This window comes from Podarcis pityusensis (assembly GCF_964106645.2).
Source record: "Podarcis pityusensis genome assembly, chromosome: 9".
Lineage (NCBI taxonomy): Eukaryota > Metazoa > Chordata > Lepidosauria > Squamata > Lacertidae > Podarcis > Podarcis pityusensis.
In genome coordinates, this window is record NC_138034.1 from 57,016,633 (window position 1) to 57,044,361 (window position 27,729).

Below are 27,729 nucleotides of genomic sequence, written 5' to 3' on the forward strand. Positions count from 1 at the left end.
AAATAATTTTTTTTTCTTTATTTCCCCCCCCCCCAAAAAAACTAGGTGCATCCTATGGGGCAGTGCGTCCTATGGGGCGAAAAATACGGTACAAGTATATTACGAAAATTCATGAATATTATACTAGGACCAGTCCAAAACAATGGGACTCATCCAGCCCCAGACTGGATGCGAAAGTAAAATCAGGAAGAATTTCTGACTGACATGCAGCTTGTTCTGGGAGGTGGGGGGGATGATGGGAAATCATGTGAGTCATGAGTCTTACCTGGAAGCTGTAGGAGTGAATGATAGATACAATTCCCATATAACTACCCACCTAATTCTTCTTTTCACCCCTTCTAGAAAGAGCCTCATTCTTTTTAGGGCTATAAGCCGAAATTGAGATAGCATTTTACAGTTTCTTGTGATATGCAGATGGATAGATGGACAAATGTCTCCTACAATGCAAATCCTGCTCACTGGTCCAGGGCAGAGGACAAGGACCTAGTGCTACCTTGCCTATGTCCCCAAAATATCTGTCAATGAGGCTTATGGGAAAGACTTTGGGGTTGCTTTCAAAATTGTCTTTCCAGACTCTTCAGGACATAGAATGATAATAATAATAATAATAATAATAATAATAATAATAATGGAATATTTATCTTACTTAGAAACACCTGATATTTAAATGAGGGACTATCAGGCAGAGAAAGACACTTATTATTTGAAATGTCCACCTGCGCCATCTTTTCTTTGGGCAATTTTCTATTATTTTACCTCACTGGTAATGAAAGAGTGGTGATATCTCTGCAGAGCAGAAACAGCAACATTGCTGATGGGGCCTTCTCCCGACTCAGCGTATTTCAGAAGGTCTGGAATAGCTTCAGGCAAAACAGCATTCTTCAATGCCAGAAGGTAGACCTTCACATCATCAGCTGTCTTTGCCCTGTTCAAACCTCCAGAGATCAGCTTCTTGGCTTCCATAACAGCCTGGAAAGAAAATGCAAAACTTCCTAAAACACTGTTATATAGAGGGGGTAGCGGGAGTGGGAGTGGGGAATCCATGCGATTGGGTAGTAAATCAATGATAATGATACTTGGGAAATCTGGCAAAATTACACCTAGGAGTACAGCAGATAGATAGATAGATAGATAGATAGATAGATAGATAGATAGATGGATGGATGATAGAATGAGTTCCTTACCGGATTCCATAAAATCTAGCAATATATACTCACTATTATCAACACAGCACCCAGCCTTGAGATCACTGCAAAGAATCAAGTAGGTCTACCATTTAGGGAGGGGCTAGTGGTGGCAGTGGTGGGAAGAGACACCCATGAGAGCAAAAGCTATTGTTGTTGCTGATACAATATTAGATTTTATGTAAACCAGTGTGCTGTGTTGCTGTACAGAATATGGAAGTGACATGATCTCTTCACCTCAGAGGATTTGCAACCTTCATCAGATGGACAAACCTGGGATAGACAGGCAAGAGAGAGGTCCGAGGAAGGAACAGGTGAATTACACCGAAAGAGCAGGTAAGGCAAAATAAGGATGATTTGAGAACAGTTCTGAGAAAGAAATGCTTCATGAGCGGGGAGTTGGCTTGGGGCATAAATATTGAAAGGCTGTTCCAGATGTAAGGAACACCATGAAAGAAGCCAGAAAGATGGAAGCAGACAAAGAGGTCAGCTTGGATGGAGCTTCATATTTGCTTTTGTTTCCAGCACCAAGAAGAAAATACATACAGGCAGTTTGCAGCCTCCCTTGTCACACAGCTTTTTGATGAGGGCCCCAATAACGATGACAACTGTTTCTCGGATTTCGCTGCTGCCGATCTGGCTGTTATATGTATTCTGTTATATGATGAAGAAGAAAAGATTTTATTGGTCTCTGCCTCTTAGCCCTGACCCTTGGATGTGTAGTCAATCCCCCTCAGATGTGTTTCACTGGGTTCCCTTTCCCACAGGATTATTCCTTCCCAGGAAAAGCTGGTGGTGTTTCAGACCAATCTCAGGTGCTTTTGTGTTCCACTCTGAGGTTTGGTTGTGGAAAACGGAGTTCCTTATTGAAAAGGAACTCATTTCCCAGCCACGCCATGTGCAATAGCCAAACAGCCATCGTGAAAATATCTCCACAAAGAGCTGCAGGCAATCTGCTGGACGAGAAGGGATAAATGACATATTGAATTGCTTCCCATTGCAAATAATTAGCCCAGCCTACTGCTTCACAAGGCAGGTCAGGACATCCACTCACAAGAGTACACATCCTTGCTATTGTCTCGGTTGAAAGTGAGGCTCGTGGTACAGAAACATGAGGGCTAAATCAGAGCACTGAGTTCAGTGGGGTTTGCTTCCATGTTAAGTACATAATATATCAGCCTTATGGTCTTGTTTTTAAAATGTATGAAGAGACCGCTGGATCAGGCCAATGGCCCATCTAGTCCAGCATCTTATTCTCCCAGTGGCCAACCAGATGCCTATGGGAAGTCTGCAACACTCTTTCTCCCTTGTGATTCCCAGCAATTGGCTTTCAGAGGCAGGCTGCTTTAACTCATTTTTAGTTTCATTGTACCGAGTCTCCATTCAGAAACAACTGCAAACAAATAAATACAGCCTCTGACAGTGGAGGTAGAACACAGGCATCATGGCTCATAGCCATTGATACCATTATTCTCCATGAATTTGTCTAAGATCCCTTGTGAGAGTGAATTCCAGAGTTTCACTATATGCTGTATGAAAAAGTACTTTTCTTCCAACACTGAGCTTCACTGGATGTCCCCAAGTTCTAGTGTGAAGAAAGAAGGATAAAAGTTTTTCTCTGTCCACTTTCTCCACACTTTCATGAGCTCATCTTCAGCTCTTCTGAAAGACTGGGCAATTCCTTTTCTGAGCACGAAAAACCAATGTTCCCTTTACCACCACTGAGACTTACAATTAGAGATCTGAGTAGGAACTCGTTGGGATGAGAAGCAAATCCACAGGCATAGAGGAACCTCTCCTGAAGGACAGATCCACTCTTGTTCTTGAAATCCAGGAAATCCAGCATAGCTTTCAGAGAGGCTGAGGTCTGTGCAGAGGCTACAGCATCAACCAACTGGGGACTGTATGAAAAGGGAAGGGATTTTTTTAAAAAAATTAAAAATTGTAAGGCATTTTTTTTTGGCAGAGTGATGGTTACCTGGAAAAGACCCTGATGTTGGGAAAGATTGAGGGCACAAGGAGAAGGGGACGACAGAGGACGAGATGGTTTGACAGTGTTCTCGAACCTACGAACATGAGTCTGACCAAACTGCAGGAGGCAGTGGAAGACAAGAGTGCCTGGTGTGCTCTGGTCCATGGGGTCACGAAGAGTCGGACACGACTAAACGACTAAACAACAACAACAACAACAAACTTCAACCAGGTTATCTGCTTAACCAGGGTTTGAAGCTGGATTTAAAAGCAAAGTATTGAAGCCTAGCTAAGAAAGAGCTTGTTTAAGCAGTCACTGTGGTTGAGGCGCTGTTCCTTGGAAATGAAGGTTTGCCGCAATTCCACATCCTACTTCCAGTCTCTTAAATGCCCCGATGAGATTGGGGACACTGCATCTATATCAATCCACAAAGGTTTCTACTTTGCGAGGCAATTTAAAAGGGTCTCCAGGCCTGAGCACTGTGCCAAAGGTTATTATAGAAGCAAGGCCCCTACAACAGTGCTTTAATTTTCTGCTAACGTCAAAGAGAAGAAAATATTAGCTGTTGTAGCTTAGGGACTTAGCTACACAGCTACAAATAAAACGTTCTCAATGTGTTTGTAAAGTTCAATATACAAATGTGACACTAGACGGCGACAGTGAGCTATGAAAAATTCAATGTATTTTTCAAAACGCTTTTTTAAAAAGCATTTTCACAGCGTTTTTATGTATGTGTAGATTCCACCTAGGTAGATAAACCTAAATGAACGTGTTGATTCTCCTTCTGTGTATTCACACATTTAAGATGGATATGCTAGAGATGGAAAAATAGGTTGCCAGAAACTCACAGGACTTCCACATTGCTTTCACTTCTCAGAATCTGAAGAATCTCTTCTGTCATAGCTTTCCTCAAGTTCTGAATGAATGACAAAAATCCTTTCACAGCATCAGCTTTGGAAAGGTTTTCGGGTTCCATCTGTGGCCGGATAGTCTTCCACTGCTGAGTGAGCTGCCAAAAATGGACAAAATTGGTGGTAAATCTTCCCCACTGGTTAGTATTTCTATGTGCTGATCGCAACAGGTCAAAAACGCAACTGCATGTTTTCTGACAGTAGCTGAAATGAAAGGGACAACTTTAACACATTGGTCTCCCCATACCTTATTGTTGCAGCCTGTCCCATGTCTTCCATAGAACTAATTGGGAGGCAATGAGGAAGCAAGTACAGTCTGTTAAGGAACACTGGGGGGGGGGGGTGGCCTTTAAATGTATAGTGAATGGATACAATACACATGACCTTTTCTGTAGTGGTGATTCCATGCTTTTTCAGTCCAGTTCCATATTTGCTTGGCTTTGAAAGGACAGCAAGTCTTACTTCAGCTCATTGCGCCTTGGGGTGATGATTGACAGATACATAAATATTTTTATCTGCAGCTGATGTTCTTTTTGATGCTGCCATTTTTTGATGCTGCCATTTTTTTGTATACTCTTTCAACACAATGAGCATTTTTATACCTTATATAATGTTATGTTTTATACTATCTCTAGGTGCAGTTTGTTATCCATTAGTTTATATAGAATAAAGGTAAAGGGACCCCTGACCATTAGGTCCAGTCGTGGCCGACTCTGGGGTTGCGGCGCTCATCTCACTTTATTGGCCGAGGGAGCCGGCATACAGCTTCTGGGTCATGGGGCCAGCATGACTAAGCCACTTCTGGTGAACCAGAGCAGCGCACGGAAACACCGTTTACCTTCCTGCTGGAGTGATACCTATTTATCTACTTGCACTTTGACGTGCTTTCAAACTGCTAGGTTGGCAGGAGCTGGGACCGAGCAACGGGAGCTCGCCCCGTCATGGGGATTCGAACCACTAACTTTCTGATCGGCAAGTCCTAGGTTATGTGGTATAACCCACAGCGCCACCCACGTCCCTTTATATAGAATAAGCAGGACCTAAATATATTAGAATATGAAAAAGAAATAAACCTGTCCCCTCCCCACTCTAAGCACTGGGGTGAACTATCCATGTTGCACAAAGCTAGTGCCACAGCAATGGATTCCCATTGCCCTGCAGAAATTATGAACTATATGCTGCCTAGATGCCAACCAACATTTTAAATCTGCCTTCTTCCCTGACAAGGACTCAAGGCGGCTTACAGATAAAAAATAACAGCTAAAAACATAGAGAGAAAAAACAATCATGAGAAAAACAGAAGGTTGAGCTTTGTCATTTCAAACAACCTTCCACAAAGAAACAGAGTGGGTATTTTGGCCTGTGGTCTCACATGTCATGCCTCCACTCCTGTTATCTAACATTATCTATAGCATTCCTCAGAAAAGGTGCAGCTGTTTTCCCTCAACAATATTTATTTCAGCTCTCTTTATCGGGAAACCACATCAATACCAGCTCAGCCTTTGCTAAAATATCCTATCTCCATAAGGTCTGTGTTGCTACCCACAAATAGCCCTACAATTTCAGCAGTACTGAGTTCATCTTCCATGAATTGTAGCTAAGCCATTAGGTAATTATGAGTGAGGTGGAGGCTATTTCCTGTGGATTAATGCTCAGCAGGGGTGTATTAATGACCCAGAACACAGGTGGAGACTATTAATCTCAAATGGTGGTCACTAATGTGCAAGAAGGCATCATTTTCCATTCTGTATTTGTAACACACAGCACTGTTTCCGTTTGCTCACCTTTTCCCAAAAACTACAGCTTGTCCCACTATCCACTATGGCAAAATTACATAACTTAGATAACTTAAGTACTTAATTACACTGTTATTACATTATCGTACCCCATTCAATGCAAAGGAAATGTAATGCAAATGTGGGGGGGGGGGCATATAACCAATTATGTATTGTTTGCAGACTGAAAGCAACAACGGCAAATACAGATTGTATGTGCTGGATTGATGTCTGTCTCGGACTTGGGACAAATAAGTGATGATTTCTGTTCCCATTCCCATCAGAATTCTCCAACCTCTCTATCAATGTGCAGCACAATGATCAACAGGGCTTTAGTGAAGCTTAGAATGGTCAACAATATAATGTGAACTTGGGGGCTTGTGTTTGTAATCTGTATTTTATATATATATTAAAAAATAATAAAAAACAAAAAACCACAATATACTGTGGAAGGATAGATGGACTCATAAATAAATGACACTGTTTTCCATTGTGGTGTTTCACCTCACAGTTTTAATTCAGTGTGTCCTTTCATCCTTTTTATGGGCTTTGTAATTACATATATCTAGACCAGAGTTGTTCAATGAAACTGTGAAATGGGTTGTTCCACCATCCCCCAGAGGCTATCACCTGTCCAGTGCAACTATGGACAACCCAAAATTCTGAAATGTAGCTGTGTTATTTATATCTGACGCTATAGATATGCTTCGCTTGTAGGCGAGCAAACTCTGGCTTGCATGGCTACAGTTACAGCAGCATCTGATTACTGGCAACCAAGACAGAACTGGTTGGCTTGGCTCCCTGCTGTGGACACACCCTTGCCTTATTCCAAGTAAAGGCTGACACACAGTTCCACTGATTTTCTTTGATGCAAGTGGTCTTTGGATTATAGGAACACTGTGGGGGCAGCCAAACTCCTTTCCTTCCACATCCCCAATGCCTCAAGCAAATTTCTGCAGTCACCAGCTGAGAAACAGTATGGTGGGAGTGGATCTGGCCCAGAAATTATGTGAGGCTACCAGCTGTTGTTTTGTTTGCTGTCAGGATACTCAAATCGAATCCTATAAGATGCCATGCTCTATCAGTTCGAACCAAAAGTCAGCTTGATAAAAGGAACAGGTAGCAGGGTTTTGTTATTATTATTATTATTTTAAAGACCTCTGCCTTTGACCCTGCCAATCAGAATAGACAATATTGGACTAGTTGGGTCAGTAGTCTGACTGTACATAACAGTTTCATGCATTCATAAATTCATTGCTTTTGAAAAGGTATAAGCAGATTTAGCTGGCTTCAGAAAGCAAATGCTATGATCCTGAGTCGGTGGAAGAAGATTGGAAGAAGTTCAAAGATTATCTACAGAAATACTGTAAAATTAATGAATGTTAGAACGATGTAGGATAGAAATTAAGTGGTTTCCAGCTGTAATGCTTTAAGGGATTATGAAAAATGGGTTGTTAAGAGATAAAAATCTAAAGTTACTATTTTAAGACTAAAGATTAGGATAAATAAAGAGGGTAAGGATTTGCTGAACCAACAAACTGAACTGGAATACAAAAAAGGGAGGTATGAGGAGGTCCGGGAAACAAGCTAAGGAAAAATAAGTAATAGAAAATCTGAGTGTTTTTAATCATTTTTATTTTGTTGTTTTTTTTCTTTTTCATTTTTTATTGTAATATTTTAAAAATCCTAATAAATATCTTATAAAAAAAAAGCAAATGCTATGATCCTAACCTGCTTCCTTGAATCCAGTGGTGCAGGGAAAGGGAGAAAATTGTCCTGGGACTCAGCTGGGCTCGTAAAGAAAAAGTGTTTTACATGTGTTGTATATGTGATATAACACTGTGGCACCAGATGGCACTGTGGAGCTCTGTCTTTCCCTACCAAATTTCCCTGTATGAGTTTGCAGTGTGTTTAACTGAATCACTTCTTTGACGTGTCTAGATCCAGCCCTGCTCTCACACTCTTTCCCTTGCTGGTTGCTTTGTGACTGTGTGATTGCTTTTCCTTTGCTGAGTCTGGAAGGACTCAGAGGCAGCGACTTTCTAAGTTTCCAATGAAACACTTGGAAGGACCAAGGATCTGCAAAGGCAAGGTAGGTCCTTCAAAGCCCTCATGTTCATGGGGCGTTCCACATGCACCTCTCTGAATCTCATCTTATACTGGGATCTCGTAAAGTAGAATACACTCAGAAGCAGGGTGGAATTGGAGCAGGCTTCAAAACATTTAAGAAACGCTGACAAAGAGGCAAGATGTGGGACTTTGGGGACTTCCAGGGTGGCGCCATCGGCAATGGCGGACTCCCTCTGAACTGGAGGGACTAGCTCTGCGCGAAACGGGTCTTTTCCGCTACGGCGAAGCGGGGACCCTTTTAAAAATCACAGGCGGATGAAGCCTGTGACCAAGGGACTCGGCAGGCACCCTTAGCGCCCCCCCAACCCGCAAAGGAACCCACTAACGGGCTCTGAAGTGAAGAGGGGGAAGCGGCGCGGTGCTGTGAGTCAACTGCTATTTCCGTGGAGCGAAGCCGCACAGCCGTTGCCGGAGAGCGCTGCCTTTTTCCTGGGACAATTTGGCTTCTAAAATAAGCACCCGTGAGTACTTAAACTTTGAACAATTGGACTTTAAATAAGGACTTGCGAAACTAATAAACTGAAACTGACACGGGGACAAACAGAAGAAGACGCCTTCACCCCGGTATGGCTCCCATTTATCACATACACAGCCCAACAGGACAATGACAATAATCCACCAACAGCATACAAATCAATATGGCTAACCTGATCCAAAACACCCACCCACCTCACTCACACACGAAAACAAAGATCACCACAGCCAATCACAAGCAAACAACCACACCCTAGGCCAACCCCAACCTCTCTCACCACCAAAGGAACACAAGTGAACAACACAAGCAACGCTGACACCAAACTCTACATACATTAAACATAATAGAAACACCGCCACCCGACCCCACCCCCACCCATCTTCCCTCTCTCCACCCCCCTTTTCTTTTTTCTTTTTCTTTTTTTCCTTCTCCCCCTAATGCCTCAACAAATGAAACGGATTTGTAAAAATGTTACATGGGGGAAAAAATACGAGGCACTACACTTCTGTAAAACAAGAAAATCCTTAATAAAATATTTTTAAAAAAAAATAATAAGGACTTGCGAGCAGAAAGGAATTGGACTTAAAAATTTTACTTCAATTTGGTACTGAAACGGGAAGGTCTAAACAGGAAGTCAGCCTTCCGTTTCTTTGTAGACAGAATAAAGCAAAGACAACGTAAACTAGAGCTCAGAAAATCGCCTCTAAAGGATTGGCTTTCATCATTTAAAATTGTTGAACCCCCCTTCGGCAGCAGGAGAAGAAGGGGGATCTTTTTTGGACTGTTTAAACCTGCAGAAGTGAGTTTAAAGTAAAGTAACTTTCCACCGTCCTGATCCTGGAGCGGGGTGTCAGGACTGACGTTTGAAGCTCATTGACCAGAGATAAACGCTTTTGACAGATAGCTAAAAGAAGAGGAACATAGCGATTCCATTGTTTCCTTTCGCACCTTAAAGGAACAAATATTGACAAAATATCTGAAAAAAGGAAACTCTGTTGCTAGACTTGTCTTTAAAAGAAAGATCAAATAGAAGTTTTCCCCCTAGAGGGAGACTGTGAAACTGTAACCAACTCCTGGGAGCTGGCAGCTGTTACAGATTACAATCGTGGGAATAGACATCTGACCTTGCAGGACAATGTATTCAGAAGCTCTGTTGTGTGCTTTCTATTAAACAAATGCCCTACTGGAACAGCTACATGAGAAGACGAATTTGATGGCTGATTCGATTAGAAATTTTGAACAGGCAGTGGGAAATTTTGAACAGGCAGTGGGAAAATATGTGGAGCCCACCCAGGAATTAAATCAGGAGTGTGCCCTGACAGAACAGGCCCAACAGGAATATGAGCTTTCGGATTTGACAAATGAACTTGGAAAAAGCCAGATTTGGAAAGAAAAAGTTTGGTTTGGTTTGGTTTGGTTTGGAAATGGGGGGTTGGATAGACCCTCCTATGCAGGGATGTTTGGACTTTTCAAGTCTGGCAATGGGCCGTGAGATGTTTGGGATTGTGGGGGCTCTCAATTTTGGAGGGTTTTTGAAACATGTTTTTAAATACCACATGGAATTTAGTGTCGATTATGGAAAAGGGGCTGATCTGTCGAGAAGGGTCAAAAATATTGCTAAGCTGGAGTTCCCACGAGTGAAACGAGCAGGAGACAAGGGAAAATACAGTTACAAATATGAAGAAGAGCTGCGGAAGGGACATGGAAGAGACTTAAGGGCCTCGGATATAAGGTCACCAGGTTAATGCGCCAGATCGATGGGATAATAAGGACTGACAAACCCGGGACCAGGAGGAAGGGACGCTGGATGAACATTGGATTTGTTTTTATTTCTTTTTTTGATTACTAGGACTGTTTTATAAAATTGATGAATGTTAGAAAAATGTTGGAATGAAATTATTTGGCTTTAGTAAAAATGTTTAAAGAATTATGTAAGAATATTATGGTTATGAGAAGTTGGTAAAAATAAGATTTAAGTTTTAAGTTCCAAGGTTTTTTATAGTAAGATAAGATTAAAATAGTTTAAGGTAATGTAATGACAGAATATTATGAAATATGGAAAGGATTTGCTGTGACAATTAACAACCAGGACACAAGGAAGGGGAGGAGGAGGAGGTCAAGGAAAGAGGGTAATGACAGTTGAGGAGTTGAGAATAATGGATTTGTTTTTAAATGTTTTTAAATTTTTGTGGTGTATTTTTGTTTTTTTCTCTCTTATTTTGTGTATTTGTATGGTTGGAAGTGGCTTGTTTTTCTCTTTTTCTACTTTGTTTTCTTTTGTAACTTAAAAAAAAATTCTTTCAATAAATATCATTAAAAAAAAGAAAGATGTGGGACTTTGGTATATGTAAGGCTGTGCTACATGCCATAACAGAGTGATATTAATATACGCATTGAGATATGCAACTGCTGGATACTATTATTGTCCCTCTAAATACCATACTCTATTTATAACCCCAATCTTTTCATAGCACTTACAGTAAAATACAGTAACCAGTGAGAGAGCAGAGCTAATACGAAGAGCTCCTTTAGGTTTACCATAACAATCTGACGCCCCCTTCCCCTTACAGCCCTCTGTAAGGCCCCCAGATGAGTATGGCTGTAATTATAGATCTAAATGGCTTCTGCTAGACAGAACAATTGAATAGAAGGTACCAGCGGCCACAGAAGTCACCAAGAAAGCAACAAGGACAAGGAGAAGGCCTCTTCTACTTAATTAACAATACCTTGGTTCAGCTTTTTCATAGTTTTAAACAGCAAACGAAGCATGCAGCTGACTGCAAAAGACACACTACAACAATATTTGTCAAATAACCTAATCAAATCCCCTCCCTGCATGAAGCACAGGGCTGCTTACAATAACAGCTTTCCAACAGTAATAAAGCAGCTCTTAACACAACAATTGGGAAACACTGGTGCCAATAAGAGGTGCGTGTTTTTCTGTTGCTGATGACAGCAGAAGAGGAATTTTGTTGGGATTATGGCAGGTAAGGGAGAAGGTTAAAAATTTCCCGCTTTATGCTATGTGGTCAAGTGGTTCTGATTCATAATGGACCTGCCCCCCCCCCACAGTACAAAAAAATAAAACTTTATACAGCACTACAGATGACGGGGTGAGCTCCCATTGCTCAGTCCCTGCTCCTGCCAACCTAGCAGTTTGAAAGCACGTCAAAGTGCAAGTAGATAAATAGGTACCGCTCTGGCGGGAAGGTAAACGGCGTTTCCGTGTGCTGCTCTGGTTCGCCAGAAGCGGCTTAGTCATGCTGGCCACATGACCCGGAAGCTGTACGCCGGCTCCCTCAGCCAATAAAGCAAGATGAGCGCTGCAACCCCAGAGTCGGTCATGACTGGACCTAATGGTCAGGGTTACCTTTACCTTTACAGATGACATACTCAACATTGTGTGTAAGCCCTTATTGACCTGGCATTCAGGTCAAACACAGCCCAATTAAGACTTCAATGGGATCAGGGATGGCTCTTTAGAATTACAGCCATTTCTTCCACAAGATCTTTCAAATATTATACCACAGTTCAGCTGTGCTGTATCACAGCTTTGGCATTCACAGATGGGTACATTTCTCGCCCCATTAAAAATGCATATTAGTAGCAAGCATAACATTTGTGAGACCTGATTCTAACAGTAATTAAGGCAGATAACACTGACTGATAAAACAATGTAACATGCCTTAATGTGTTGCTGCGGTGTCATGAGGTCAGCCAAGTTGCTGTAGAATATTCGATAAATCCGAAAATGTCTGTGTTCGATAATTACAAATCTAATATCTCACTAACATCTTGGTAAACAGTAATTTCTTTTCAAGGAGTGCTTTTACTTATGAACTTGAACTTAAGGCATGCACAACTTGCTCTTTTATTTACTTACTGTGGGGCAACTTTTACATTCATCCGAGACAGGCTCTGCTGCAAGTGAAATTGCAACGTAATTTGAATCCAGAGCCTTAATAATCTTAGCAACTTGCTTCCCAGCCATCACTCTTGGGCCAGCTTCCGTTGACTTCAGTTCCAGTTTCTGCCTGTTAGGTACACATATTGAAACAGAGCTTTACATCTTGGTTGCAACTTGAAGACATATCCAGGTAGCCAGACTTCTCTACCTTTAATAGCTGTGCTAATAGTTGTGTAGAAGAGGGAATTTCAGTAGGCATAATGTATCATGCAAGCTATTAAAGGTTCAAAAGCCCTGGCTTTTCTGCAGATGGCCACCTTAATATATATCCCCAATTCCATCCCAAACAGTAGCTTGTAATTATTACTGTATGCATTACTTCATGTCACCATGTGTAAGTAGGGACTTAAAGACTTTCACATTCTAAGCTTTCTATAGCCAAGTGATGGCAATAAGCAGACTGTTTCTATATTCAGTGACAGGCCACACCATACAAGTAAGCATTTAGACACTGGGTTCAGCTGCAGCAGTCCAAGAAACTCAGTTTAAAGTGTGGCGGGGGGGCGGGACTCATTGCCTCCAAGATCACATGGCTCTTTAAATTGTAACATGGATTATGACATTTGCTGCCAATGATTGAGGAAACGGAAGAAATGCAACAGACTGATGAAAGCAATGATCAAATTAGGTCCATGGGGGTCACAAAGAGTCGGACATGACTAAACAACAACAACAACTCTTAACTTCCACACAATACTAAATAATTTTCAAAGTACTGATGTATTTGCTTTAATTCACGGCGCTTGGGATGGCAGCAAAGGGTAGCAGCTTATAAAACATATCATTTCGCCACTAAAAATGTTCTGCAAAATAGTTAAACAAGCCAGCTTACTTCGAAACTACTTTCACATCAATTGCTCGCTGAATATTCACGTTCAAAATGTGATTTTCTTCTGCTCGCACTGATTTAATAAAAGTGTCCTCCAGCACATACTTTGTGGCAGAAACTGATTTTTGGCTGATGTCAAAAAGCTGAAATATAATTTTGTTAGGACCAGGAAATGCAGAAACAAAGTCAGCGCAAAATATGCCAAAACATAGCTATGGTATGCTAGATATGTACTACAGTATGGTTGTATGTGTAATGATTATAATTACAGTATAGTTGCATGTGTAATGACTTTATGAACAATTGTGATTAGGCCAGGGTCCCCAGATATACACACAGGTTTGCTATTTTTTTTAAAGTCCTCATTTTAGTCCAAATTTATTCTAATGTACACATCTTTGCACGCGATTTCCCCTAATATAATGCATTTTCATATGTTGTTTTCACTAGTATATTCAATATTATGCATATTTTGTCCCAGTATCTGCATTTTAGTACACACTGCTTAGTTAGAAATTGCATTGAACCAATGGTCTGAAACATGTACAGTGGAATCTCGGGTTGCGAACGTAATCCGTGACAGAGGAATGTCTGCAACCTGCAGCATTCATAACCTGCAGCGCCACATCTGCGCACGCATGTCACACAATTTGGCGCTTCTGCACATGCACAAAGCATGATTCAGTGCTTCTGCGCATGCCTATAGTATGTGTTGAAGATATTATCCATACTATACCTGACTGTGGCTGGTAAATCCTGTCCGTTCTAATTTACAAGATTTCAAGGCTTTAATTTTAGTGATTTCATTTTCCTGAGCCCGGTAAGTAACATCGCATTTGCCGGAAATATCCACCTAGAAAATTTAAATATTAATCAATTAAAAAATGGCAAAGGCGTTATCACATTGGAATACCTAAAAGCCTCTGGGCCAGAGTGTCAGGGCCAATGTAGACATGATATTGACACCAGTACAATAAAATCCATATGGGTCTTAAAACTTCACACACACATACAAAAATTAAGGAACTAAAACCATCAACCATGCACTTGTTCACATGTTGCTGAGTGGCATTTCCGAGGGTGATGTGACTGGGCCTTAGGCAGAGGTTATTAACTGCCTTACGGTTAGCTCTTTGATTCAATAACACATTTGCTTCTGTATTGTGTGCAAAGTCAAATATATTTCATACTAGCAGTGAACATTTGAGAGATTGTGCAGCTTGCATAACATGATGCAGTACCTCATTGACAGTCCCAGAGTTCATCTGTATCTGAAACAAGCTAGCCAGGCCTCTCTTGAGATTCTGAATAACAGCAGGTTCATTTTCGTAGGAGTAGAAGTTCTTAACCTGAGTGAAGAGGGAAAACAACAACAATGTGGAATATTTTTTTCACCTGAAAATTGTCATCCAGAACTCAGGCCTGATGACATGAAAAAATCTTTAGACAGTTGTGACATGAAAAAATCTTTAGACAGTTGTGTACATATGGGGGAATAAATGCTTGGTTTTCTCACAGTACATACTTTTGCGTACAGGAAATCCTAGGTACCATCTTTGACATCTCCAATCTAAAAAGGTTCCGATGATGGAATGGCCTCTGTCTGAACCCTGAAGAGCTGCTGATGGTCAGAGTAGACATTCTGGGCTAGACGGATGACTCTGACCTGGTGCAAGGCAGCATCCACTGTCCATACCTTTAGAACCCTTATAATAGTTGTGTGAAAAGTGCTATAGTCTTGGGGAAACGATATAGAATGCTCTCACGTTTTATAGTCATCCCTCTCTTACTACCCCAGCAGAATTTCAAGATAACGTATATCTTGTACTTTAACCTCATCAGGCAAAAATGAACAGTAACCAAATCAACGGCATGGAGACGTGTCGAAAACACAGTGAACTTCGACCTGCCAGACAGTCCTGCTACATCTGTACTTAAATCAAGACTTTGCACCTTTAGCTAGTGCTTAAGAAAAGGGCTTTTCTACCTCTAAAAACGATGACATCAAGAAAGTCTGTTATCTATTTTGGGCATCCAACTGCTAAAGATTTACACCATTGTGACAGCAGTGTTTTGTGTCATCATAGTGAAGCAATATCCTATGTGATACAAGTGGGAAAAATCTATTTTCCTGTGCTGCTTAAAACCAGGTATAGAGGCCGGGCGAGCAGTGTTTTCTTTCTGGGGGGATGCAGGGGGTACGCATACCCCTAAACATTTTGTGAATCTAAGTTTGGCCTCATTGAGGGGCTGTATTTCAATATGAGTAGGAAAATGAGAGTACGCCTAAACATTTTTTTTTAGAAAAAAAGCACTGGAGGAGAGTCACCTCAAGCCCTGCCTTATCTCACCCCTGACCTGTGATCTTCCCACTTGCTGCTGCAGCTGCCTAACACTTGATTCAACTTCCATCATTAAAGCAACATCACAAGTTATGACATAGCGTTGGCTAATAAGCCTTGGAGCCTACACTTTTCCTAACACAATACAGTGGTACATCTGGTTAAGAACTCAATTCGTTCTGGAGGTCCGTTCTTAACCTGAAACTGTTCTTAACCTGAGGTACCACTTTCACTAATGGGGCCTGTCATTGCCACTGTGCCGCCGCCACACAATTTCTGTTCTCATCCTGAAGCAAAGTTCTTAACCCAATGTACTATTTCTGGGTTAGCGGAGTCTGTAACCTGAAGCGTCTGTAACCTGAAGCGTCTGTAACCCACTGTATATCAAGAAGTGAAGAGATTATGTGTAAATATGTTCAAGGAATGGACAGGGACTGTGAAATAATCACTCCTTACCTTTCCACGAGTCCACTGCAGAACTACAGGCCTTTTTAAAGCTGCCAGGTGCTCTTTTCCAATGACTGCAGCTGTATTTTTTCCTTCGAAAATGTTTTTCTTTTTTGGACGCTCATGCACGTTTTCAAGTTTTGCATCTGTAATCTGAAAAAGCAAATGGGAAGGGCAGAATGAAGACACCTACACTTACCTGACAGGCAGTCACAGTGGTGGAAGAGGCTGAGCAGAGAGCTGAGCGTGGCACAGCTTCAGTGGCCGGCTCATCCAGAGCACTCAACCTCCTCCAGGCGACACAACAACACATGCGCACTGCGTGCCTGATGTCACACACACACACAACGCAGGCTGGCCCCCTCAATCTTGGGGGCAGCTTGGCACCTCTGCTGACAGGGGAAGATTACCTACTGAGATTTTCACCTCACCCACTCCAATTTACTTTCAGTATGCATATTCTGCGGTAATCCAATGTACTATGTGGAATTTATATTACTGTTGCCACAGGCTGTTCTTCTAACATTGAATTGTATCCAACTGGTTTCTACTCAGTGCAAACACACTGAAATGAATGGAGCCAAGTTGGTCATATCCACTAATTTCAATAGGTCTATGAGGAGTATGACTAACGTTGGATAAGGCCCACTAAGGCCTATTCAGATATCTTTTGGATTCTAATATTGCCAGAGATATGTTTAATTAGAAATACTAGGGACAGAACCTGGAGTCTTATTCACACAAAGCGTACTTCTAAGTTATGACCCATACACAGGATCATACCTTCCTTCTAGGGGTATACAAAACACTCTAGGGAGGAGAAAATAGCATTGTGCCCAGTGACCCCATGACTGGCCTTCATATTTCTATAGCCCCCACCTTAGCCTCTGAACATTCAGCAGATGTGAAAGACGTACCTGCACACAACTGTGTACATGTGGTCTTCCATATAATAAGACACCCTGATTTTATGCCCTTTCACATCTTCTACTGTGCATGTGGCTACTGTACATGGAATGGGAGGGTGTGATCATGTCCAGTGGCCCCACATCTGACTTTGGTGCACTGGAAATTTCAGGCACTGGAAATTCTCCCATTAAGATCTCTGGGTGTCTCATCAAACTTCCATTCCAAGAGTACCTTGTGTTAAGGGCATCACAGTTAAATGTGCTCATCTGGGAGTATATCTCGTTGATCTGGGTCTGGCCCAAGACAATTTACCGCCTGAGGCAAAGGACAGGATTTTCTCCCCCATCAATTCTACCAGCCAAACAGCCTGGCAATTGACTCTTACTTCAACACCGGCAGTGTAACAGCATCCTTTACCTGAGGGCAGCAGACTAAGGGTGGTAATTCTCAGTAATTCCAATACCCTGCCATCATTCTCTGCCCTCCACCCCCACCATCTCCTGTCTATGGCAGCAACCTGACTCTGCCTACTGGAAGCGTAAGCCGGGGTATCCAAACTGTGATTCACAGACCACCAGCGGTCCATGGTGTGCCTGTCTATTTGTGGTTGAAGATGGGAGACGGCACATCTATTGCATAAAATATTCAAACTGGTTTTTAATTGTGTTCCATTGCTTCTTTTTTTCTCTTATGTTGTATTTTACTGTACTACAGTCTATGGAATCCCAACTGCAATACAATAAAATATATCAGAAAGAAAAGAAGAAATAAAATGCAATTAAAAAGCATGCAACCTCTAGCACACCATTATTAAGACCCTCAGTGATTGGGGTGGGAACCAGTAACTTATTGAATATACTGGGCCATACTTCCATTTATGTAAACTTAGCAGTGCAACCCTGAATGCTTAAGACTGTATCTTAAGTTACTTAAATGCAGCATGTATTTACTGTTTACACGAGCGAAAAAATTAACTCAATTTTAACTCTGCCTCCCACGTTATACATGGGGTTCACTTTTCTTACTTAAACCAACTGGCAGAAAACACATTAAATTCGTCCTTTTGCGTCCACTGCTTGCCTACCGCAATTTTAATCAGCTGATCGTCATCATTATCAGGATTTCTCCATACTAAGTTGACATCCACGCCACATGAAATTCGGAAGCCCGCACTCTCCAGGGATGAGCCTTTCACCCTGTCTAGAAGCACATCTGTGGAGTAGGTGAACTTATATAACTTGTCATTGTTTATTCGTGGACCAGTATTGTGGCCTGTGAGGGTGGGGAAAGAAAAGTGGAAAGCACACGGTCAGTGACCAACATAAATCCAAACTGCCTGTCTCATGCTCTTCTCCCTAAAGCTTTGCTTAAAAATGAGAGATGACGCACCAGCCTGCCTCTCTCTGAGTCATGCCCTCCACAAGCCTCGACATGCCTGTCCCTAAGTCCAGAGTGCTAGATGAAGATACAAGACTCTTTGAGTGCTCAAAAACACTCCCTTATTATTAGTCTGGCAACTTGGAGAACGTTTTACCTTCCAAGTCCCCCGCTAAAGGTGGAGTGGGAGGTAGTTTTCGGCTACTGGGTGGGGAAGCCCCCAGCCACCTTTACAGCAGAAGACTTCAAGAGATGGCCATGGGGCAGGGGTGGGGGAGCTGAGGCAGCAATGTACAAGCACACAGCTGTTGACTGGCCAGCAGGGCCAACCATGAGTCACTGTATCAGCAGCTTCTCTTATTACTGACACCACCACATTGGCTTCTTCTCCCAGCGCAGCAGAAAACTTAAAAGTCAGACGGACTCTCTGGTTTGCCAGCCAGGCAACCTTAGTTGGTTTGAGTGTGGTGCTGATATTGCCAAGGTTGCAGGTTCGATCCCCGTACGAGACAGCTGCATATCCCTGCATGGCAGGGGATTGGACAAGTTGGTCTTCAGGGTCCTTTCCAATTCTATAATTCCAGACCCTCCAAATGTCCCTGTTTTCTAGGGAGAGTCCCGGATTTACAGAAGCCGTCCCAGTTTTGGAATTGATCCTAGAATGTGCCCCTTTTCCTTAGGACATCCCTATTTTCATCGGAGAAATGTTGGAGGGTATGGAGTTCTCTGAGCCCCGACCCATCTGAAGGCAGCCCTGTATAGGGAAGTTGTTTAATGTTTAATGTTTTGTTATGTTTCTATATATGTTGGAAGCCGCTCAGAGTGGCTGGGGCAACCCAATCAGATGGGTGGTGTATAAACAGCAAAATAATAATAATAATAATAATAATAATAATAATAATAATAATATAGGACATCCCTATTTTCATCAGAAAAAATGTCAGAGGGTTTGCAATTCTAGGATTAGTATTTCACATTAGTAATTTCTCTCAGAAGTGCTGCCTTCCAGTTCTCCCTCGAAACACGTGGAAATTTGGTCTTCCAAAATGGTTCCCAGTTTTAATGCACAATTAAAAGTCAGCATCAGTGTGCAAATGTCCTCTTCGTAGCCATCCATTCTTAACATTCAAAAGAACTTACTTAACCCAAGCTGATTTCCCTTTTGATTTTGTTGCCCCCCTTCTGATATATTTGCAGAAGGGCAATCATATGCCCTTTGGGTTCCCATCTCCTTAAATAGTGCCAGACCTGGACTTTAGTACAGTATTTGATATACTGACTTAGGGTCAAGTGTGCCTCTGGGTTCTTGCAGGAAGGAGTGGGTAGATATACAGCTTGACTTGCAACCCTAGTGTCTGCCATTACGGCTGTCTATAATTAAATCATGATACTGTCGTATAATACACAAAGTTATGCTGCCTGAATTGGGACAGCTGTCAGGGCCTGTGCCTTATATTAGTACTCTCGGCATGCACAACATGTGCTAACCACTAGCTGGCTTGGGTTAGATCGTAAGCTTGCACTGGCTCTTGTAAATTTAGAATTTTTTTTCTAAAAAGATAAAAAAAGCAGCAAGCTATTTATTAGAAAATACTATTAAAATGCATTGCTTGGTAACAACTCATAATTTGCTGTAATCTCAGCGAATCAAAAAAACAGCTTTATTAGAAAATAATATTAATGTGTAGCGAGCAATGCATATTTATAATCTGATGGAATATTTCCAAGCAGATGAAACCGGATTTCCTGAAGAAATATGGGGGTTTGGAGGAAGGTTTATTGGTTGGGGGTGGGGTTCTTAATTTTATTATGGTTTTGTTTTGTTTTGTTGTTTTTATCTTATATTTTTATGTGTGAACCAGATGAAGGGTGCTATACAAATTTAATAAATATAAATACAAAATAAAAAGAAAGGTTAATCTTGGCCCAGTTCTGACACTAACCATCAGATTATTCAGATTGCCATCTTCTTGATAACCTCCTAAGGCCTCCTACTGGAAGATTTCTTAGGTTACCAGGAATATGTGTTTGATTCAACAATCAAAGCTGATACTTTTCTAGCTTATGGGGCAGGTGATTCAGGATAAAGACATTGTGATCCCACCCTAAGAAGACTTGGAACTGGGCAGAATCTGCCTGGTGCCCTTGATTCCTTGGGTGTAGGGGTAGCAGAAATATTTCAAAGCCCTTCTCAGAACTCAAGGGAGAGGGCAAACAAGCAACCTCAATGTGCAAGAAAATTAACCCAGCAAAAACATGGTTTGCCTGTATGTGAGGATTGGGGAGGCCAGTGTTTCTACTCAAGTAAAGGTAAAGGTAAGGGGACCCCTGACCATTAGGTTCAGTCGCGGACAACTCTGGGGTTGCGGCGCTCATCTCGCTTTATTGGCCAAGGGAGCCGGTGTACAGCTTCCGGGTCATGTGGCCGGCATGACTAAGCTGCTTCTGGTGAACCAGAGCAGCACATGGAAACGCCGTTTACCTTCCCGCTGGTTTACCTATTTATCTAATTGCACTTTGACGTGCTTTCGAACTGCTAAGTTGGAAGGAGCAGGGATCAAGCAACGGGAGCTCACCCCATTGCGGGGATTTGAACTGCCGACCTTTTGATCGGCAAGCCCTAGGCTCTGTGGTTTAACCCGCAGCGCCACCCGCATAGAATTTATCAAACCTAATTATTCTTTGTTTAGAGAAGTCTTCACTATCTGTCTGGTTCTTTTCAGCAAAAAAGAAGAGAGTGCTTGCCTGGGCACACTGGGTGTTAAGGACAGAGTTATGTGAAAGCTAGCATCTTGCTTTGTCTGGTTGCCTAGGCAACACACAGGAAGAGGTTGCTCTCTGTGACCTGAGTTCAGTGCAACTGCTTCTAACTGAAGATTGCAGCAGAGCAAAGAGACAGCTAATGTGGACAAAGGGAAGGGCCAGTGCCGGATTTACGTATAAGCTAAATAAACTATAGCTTAGGGCCCCACTCTCTTGGGGGCCCCAAAAAAATTTAAAGGAAAAAACCACCTGGATGTACATTTCCAAAATATAAGATAAAAAGCAAATAAAATAAAACCTGCATGCAGCAACAGTGTTTTGTGTTGTGTAGGCTCCTATTTGTTATGTGCAAGTGACTTTAGATACCTATTAGGTCCATAAATTACCATATAGCAAATATTCAACACAAAAATCAGTGACAATTTGTTGTTGACAAAGTACAGCTAGACATATAAAGGGCCCCATTACCTTCAGTAGCTTAGGGCCTCATCAAACCTAAATCCCGCCCTGGTAAGGGCTGTAGCTCAGTGGCAGAGAGCTTGCTTTGCATGCAGAAGTTCCCAGGTTCAATACCTGGGAAGGTGGGTCACAACAGGAGCACAGCAACCATGTAAATAGATGCAACTAACAGATTAAGAATTGGGTCTCCAAATGCATGTTTGGCTTAAAAGTGTGTCCTAGGTCTGAAAAGGTTGACCATTCCTGGTGTACGAAACATTGAGCTTGATGGACCAATGGCTTGGCTTCAGTAAAAGACAGCTTGCTTTGTTCTTAAGGGATGCAGACAATGTATTCTGTCATCATAGTTGTTTGGGAATGACTAGGTTTGCTACTCAACGAAAGCATACATAACAGATGGCCATCCAACCTCTGCTTATAAACCTCCAAGGAGGGAGAGTGCAAAACCTCCCAAAGGAGTCTGTTCCACTGTCGAACAGCTCTTAGTGTCAGAAAGTTTTTTTCGAATGTTTAGTTGGAATCTCCTTTTTCGTAACTTGAAGCCACTGGTTCATGTCCTACCCTCCAGAGTGGGAGAAAAAAACCTTGCTCCATGTGACAGCCCTTCATATATATGAACATGGCTGTCACATCTTCTCTTAGTCTCTTCTTTTCCAGGCTAAACATACCAAGCTCCCTCAACCATTCCTCATAAGGCTTGCTTTCCAGACCCTTTATCATCTTGGTCACTATCTTCTGCACATGTTCCAGCTTTGTCAGTATCCTTCTTAAACTGTGGCACCTAGAACTGGACACAGTATCCCAGGTGTGGTCTGACCAAGGAAGAATAGAGTGGAACTTGATCTAGAGACTAGACTTCTATTGATGCAGCCTGGAACAGTATTAGCTCTTTTTTGCTGCAGCATCACATTGTTGACTCATGTTGTGGTCTACTAAGCCTCCTAGATCCTTTTAATCATGTACTGCTGGTAAGCCAAGTGTCCCCCACCTTATATTGGTGCAGCTGGTTATTCCTGCCTAAGTGTAGAACCTTTCAGGCTGAAAGGAATTACAGTGGTACCTCGGGTTAAGAACTTAATTCATTCTGGAGGTCCGTTCTTAACCTGAAACTGTTCTTAACCTGAGGTACCACTTTAGCTAATGGGGCCTCCCGCTGCCACCATGCGATTTCTGTTCTCATCCTGAAGCAAAGTTCTTAACCCGAGGTACTATTTCTGGGTTAGCGGAGTCTGTAACCTGAAGCATCTGTAACCTGAAGTGTGTGTAACCCAAGGTACCACTGTAGTGGGATTTAGAAAAACAGAAAGAAAAATCCCTTCTGATGGGCTTCAGCGTCACTTGTTGCAATTCAGGGATTTTTGTAAGCATGGAATTTTGTGAAGCACTTACCTAGATGAAGGAAGGTTTAAGATGGCAGCCCTCATCTGACCACACCACCCATAGGTGCCAACTCCCTGTGGCTGAGGGGACCTTAGGCTCCCTCCCCCAAATTGGGATACTACGAAGCGCCCCTCCCAACTTTGTGTGTCCTGGCCTCGCTGCAGCAAGCCTTGCCATGCTTTCCCACACCTGCAGCAGGCTGCAAGAATGCCCGATGGGGCTTGTCACAGGTGTGGGTAATAATAATAATAATAATAATAATAATAATAATAATAATTATTTATTTATACCCCGCCCTCCCCAGCCAAGGCCGGGCTCAGAGCGGCTTACAAGCAATAATAAAAACAAGATGAATAATTACAACTTAAAAACAAAAATAAAATACAACATTAAAATAATGGAACATTAAAATATTAAAATGTAGCCTCATCGCAGGAGGAGAAGGAAAAGAAAAAAGAAAGAGAGGGAGGGAGGGAATCAAATTGGCTCATAGGGTAGAGGCGCCTATGACACCACCTAAATCCACTATACTTGAGCAGTATTATAGCTGTCCACAGAAGCAGCATGCAGGTATGAGAGATTACATTCTCCCTTATTGTTCCTGCTTTGCGCTATTTTTGGGTGCTTTTGCCTGGCAGGAATAGGTGCTTGAGCTCTGTTTGTGGTTGAAGCAAGAGAAACAAAGAACATGATGAGGCATTACGTAACGCTGATGAGGACCACTGTCTTGGCCACCAGCACAACATTCATTTTTTAAATGAAAGAAGTGTTACCAAACCACTCCAGTCCTTAGTTGATTATACACGGGAGTATGGCTGTCTCACACATTGCTCCAATGGGACCTTTTTATAAATACACTTAACTACATAAAGTTTATGTAAACTATATAAAGCTTGTGCACAGTACTTTCTGTCTCTTCAACTTGGGATTTGCTTCTAAATAAACATGCTTATGGAGGAGCCTTGTGGCAGCAACTGACAGAATCTTTTCTTAGAGGAAGAGATACATTAAACCCTGTTATACGTCAGAAATATTTAAAGAAAGCTGGTTATTTTTGGTACTTAATGTGAAATAGAGAAGCAGCAATGCACAACCATGACCTTTTCAGTTCTTTCCACTGCTCACTATTCATGAGAGAAGCCTGTTTTCATAAAGTCTGTTAAACATAGGGAGCCCTGTGTATAACACTGATATGGGGTTTTGAGAGCTAGAGTTTCTGGCTGACTGGATTTAGTAAGTGCTAGAATTTAATCAATGCTTAGAGAGCTAAACTGGAAGCCAGACCCTTAATAGCTGGGCTCAGCTTCCCATGTCCAGGCCAGCCTGATAATGGTTAAGCAAACAAAGGGTGCATGGAGATGGGTGCTTAACAAAGCTGATTCTGTGCCAGCCGGAAAGATGGGTGAAGTCCCTCCCTGAGCTTAAGGTTCGGTAGAAGAACAAAGGAAAGTAGTACAATTTCAGGATTGCTGTATTGTATGCCTGGTGTGCTCTAAGGGGAAAAGGTTTATGAATCAGTAAGCAGCAATGCAATCTAGGCAGCTGCCTACTGAAAAGTTAGGATTTATGTGAGTGGGAAAGCAAGGCAAGCTGTGGGGCAACAGGCAGGATGTCTCATGCCTGTTTGAACCCAGGACTGTGCCTATGATAGAAGCAAGACCCTTTTGGAATGCAATGCTGTGCACCCCCCTATCCTAGGCTCAGGTTGTGCATACGTGTAAATAAACCATATATCATAAAGACACTACGGCTGGGCAATATCTGGGCAATATATCACCAGCTAAACACCACGATATACCAATATATCACACAATGTCTGAAATAACGATGGAGTTATGTTGAGGCATTGACTGGCTTCACGGTTTTCCCACATTGTGATTTTTGCATAGCAATCCCTCCCCCAACACACACGCCATGATTCACAATATATTGCCAGGTCAAAAATTATGAAACCGAAATCATGATATGGACTTGAAACTGGTTTTGGAAAATATATTGCCCAGCCCTAACACACATCATGATTTGCAATATATTGCCAGGTCAAAAACTATGAAACCGATATCACAATATGGACTTCAAACTGCTTTTGGACAATATATCGATAAATCGCCCAGTCCTAAAAGACACCACAGTCTCTGCTATGCCTCATTGTCCAAAATGAAACACAGACCCCAGACAAGAGCCTGGATCTCTCGGGAATATTGCACTGTTGTGGAGATTGGGGGTGATATTGCAAGGGTCTAGAAGAGAGGTTCCCAGAGCATGGGTAATTGTGGCCAAGCTATCTCCATTCAGTTATGGTCATAGCTAGTGACCTTTATCAGCCAAAGCTGATAAAAGACACTTTGAGCCACAGAGGTCATGTGAACTTCTAATGACAACGTTGGGTCAATAAGCACCCTAAGATTTGTGAATGTCAGCCTTCAAGCAGTGCGACCCCATGTAGAACAGGGTGAACAACCTTCTCTCTGTGCAGCAAGCGGAAAGCAGCCTTGTAAAAGCAAAGTGTTGAGAGTCAACAGTGTGACAGTATCTGCTTGGCTGACCAGAACAGGCTTAGAAATGGGGAGGAAGAAGTCTCATAAAACAGAGGCTGCAGACACTGCAAAACAAGGCCCCAGGCAGCTGGAGTGGGAGCCTGGGGGGTCTAGAAGGAAACAAGGAGAATGAAGAGAACGGACTGAGAAAGACAAGCAGAAAGGAGGAGGGGGGAATAAGGAGAGCTTTATCTCAGGGGAGAAGTGGAGGCAAAAGTAAGAATGTAGAAAGGGTCTAGGACTGCGAATCCCAGTGGTGAACCGAGAAAGATAGCAGAAGGCTAGACAGGGACACTACACTACAGAAACTGTATGAATAGGGGCAGGATCAGGTCATGACACAGGTGCCCATGGGCTAAGGGATCCACCAAATGGTTTCTGAAGAGATCCCATGGGCCTTTGAGAATTCCTGGAACCAAAATGGTGACTAGAAAAATCCTCACACAAAGTATCAAAATTAATTATCTTTCCTCCCATCTTTTATCATTAAACGTTCTGTACTAAACGACCATTCATGGAAAACCGAAAGCCATTTTGTCCTGAGAATTGAACCTAGTCAGCATATCTTCCTAATCCTCTTTGAGGACTGATTGCAACTCATGTTCTGATCTCTAGTCTCAAAGTCTAGGGGACATTCTGGCTGTAAAAGCTCATAGAAGTTCTTACTCTGGGCCTTGTGCTATGTAGCTGTGCACATTGTATTTATGTAGACGGATGGCCTGGCTGACCTCATGTGTAAGAAGGTAGCAAGCCACTTTTTCATTTCACTTATGGACCTAGAGTTTACCTAGACATTGGAAAAGTGGAGTTTCATCCTCCTCTACGTCACAGAAAGGTGTCATATCACATAGCTGTCATCCTGAGTGCACTCCCATCAATTTAGCCTGCCATCTGCAAGGGCCAGCAGACTGCCTACACATCACTGTTATGAAAGGATACTTCAGGATTTTCAGCAGCATGGAAGAGCTGAAGAAGACAGGTGGGGTTTGTTATAGTACACAATTAGAGGTGAATTTTGAATATTCCATCCTCAGAACTCTGCCAGATTCAAAGCCCAAATGGACTGGAGTCTTCTTTTCTTTTCTTAAATGTTATTCAAAGGCAGATTGACAATACAAACATGGTGAGCACTCTTGATATGAACCCCATAAAGTGATTCAAATGAATTCATAATCATGAGCATAATAATAATCTTTTGGAAGTCATAAAAAGCAACATCTGGTCTAGTGTCAGAGTATTATCTCCAATCTTTGTAAGAAGACTATTTTTACGAAGATATTTAACAGCTTAATTTTATACTGGCTTTTTGGGGGGGGTGTTAAATATTTATTCAGCTAATAACTATTATTTCTATGACTATAATAACTATTATACACAGTTATTCAAGAACTGTGGTGAACAATACATTCCTATACATTCAGAAATAAACTCCATTGGGTTCAATGGGACTCACTCCTAACAAGTAAGTGGGTATAACATTGCAGACTAAATTAATAAAAGCACATTGCAATCCTAACCATGTCTATTCAGTAGGGATTCATAGTGCATTCAGTCAGGTTTACTCTCAGGTTAGTGGGGTTACAATGGCAGCGCCACTTTCCTAACACCATTTCCATATAGATCCCTGTTAATGGCTACAGAATTGAAGCCCAGATCCAGACTCCACCGGAGAGGGACAAATACACTGATAATATAAATGCCTTTGGCACTTTCTTTTTCAAACTACAGAAAAGCTGCTCTTGACATGGCTCACGAGCCACAGTTGGGTGATCTAAGCGTAATGCAAATTTAATATGATCTAAAAGCAAAGAGTCTCAGATTGGCACCCTTTACTGCCCCCTTTTTCATCAAAATTACCAAAGGAAATAACAAAATATTATCTAAATAAGTAACTTACCTTTCACAGATGCTGAGTAGGTGGAAATGATGCACGGGAAAAGCACAGTAAGAAGAATCATGCTTGCCCTGTCTAACAGCTGTAATACTGTGAAATATTTCAAGGCTATGGAGAAGTGAACTGCTCCGATTGGAGTGAAGCCTGAAAAGAGGGCTTCGGAATCTGTCACAATAATGTTTATCTAGATGTAGTAAGGGTCAGATTCCAAACTCCACACTTGGGTACTAAGTTCATTGAAGGCCTTTCCAGTTAATTATTAAGAACTGAGGTAACTGGTGGCATTCTGACGTTTCATTGTTCTCCTCAGGTGTGTGTTCTTTACTAAAATACATGCTGGCATGTAGCTCATATATGACTTAGTTCATCTCCTTGTAA

The 27,729-nt window shown here is 42.0% G+C and overlaps 1 protein-coding gene across 2 annotated transcripts in view; it reads right to left on the minus strand.

Moving 5' to 3' along the window:
• The window catches only part of MTTP (microsomal triglyceride transfer protein), a 38,730-nt gene extending 11,231 nt beyond the window's left edge, over positions 1-27,499 (minus strand). Inside the window, exons 1-11 of one of the 2 annotated variants that reach the window (XM_081022191.1) lie at positions 27,355-27,499; positions 18,026-18,213; positions 16,042-16,185; positions 14,485-14,592; positions 13,980-14,096; positions 13,247-13,386; positions 12,331-12,481; positions 4,005-4,165; positions 2,917-3,085; positions 1,731-1,838; positions 757-969 (exon numbers count right to left, since the gene is read on the minus strand). In XM_081022191.1, the coding sequence (XP_080878317.1) occupies positions 757-969; positions 1,731-1,838; positions 2,917-3,085; positions 4,005-4,165; positions 12,331-12,481; positions 13,247-13,386; positions 13,980-14,096; positions 14,485-14,592; positions 16,042-16,185; positions 18,026-18,213; positions 27,355-27,415 (1,560 nt within the window). In that variant the 5' untranslated portion in view covers positions 27,416-27,499. Of the gene's footprint in view, positions 1-756; positions 970-1,730; positions 1,839-2,916; positions 3,086-4,004; positions 4,166-12,330; positions 12,482-13,246; positions 13,387-13,979; positions 14,097-14,484; positions 14,593-15,230; positions 15,264-16,041; positions 16,186-18,025; positions 18,214-27,354 lie in introns of those variants that run through there. The other variant, XM_081022192.1, reaches the window with a different exon arrangement.
• Positions 27,500-27,729: the final 230 nt, after the last annotated feature.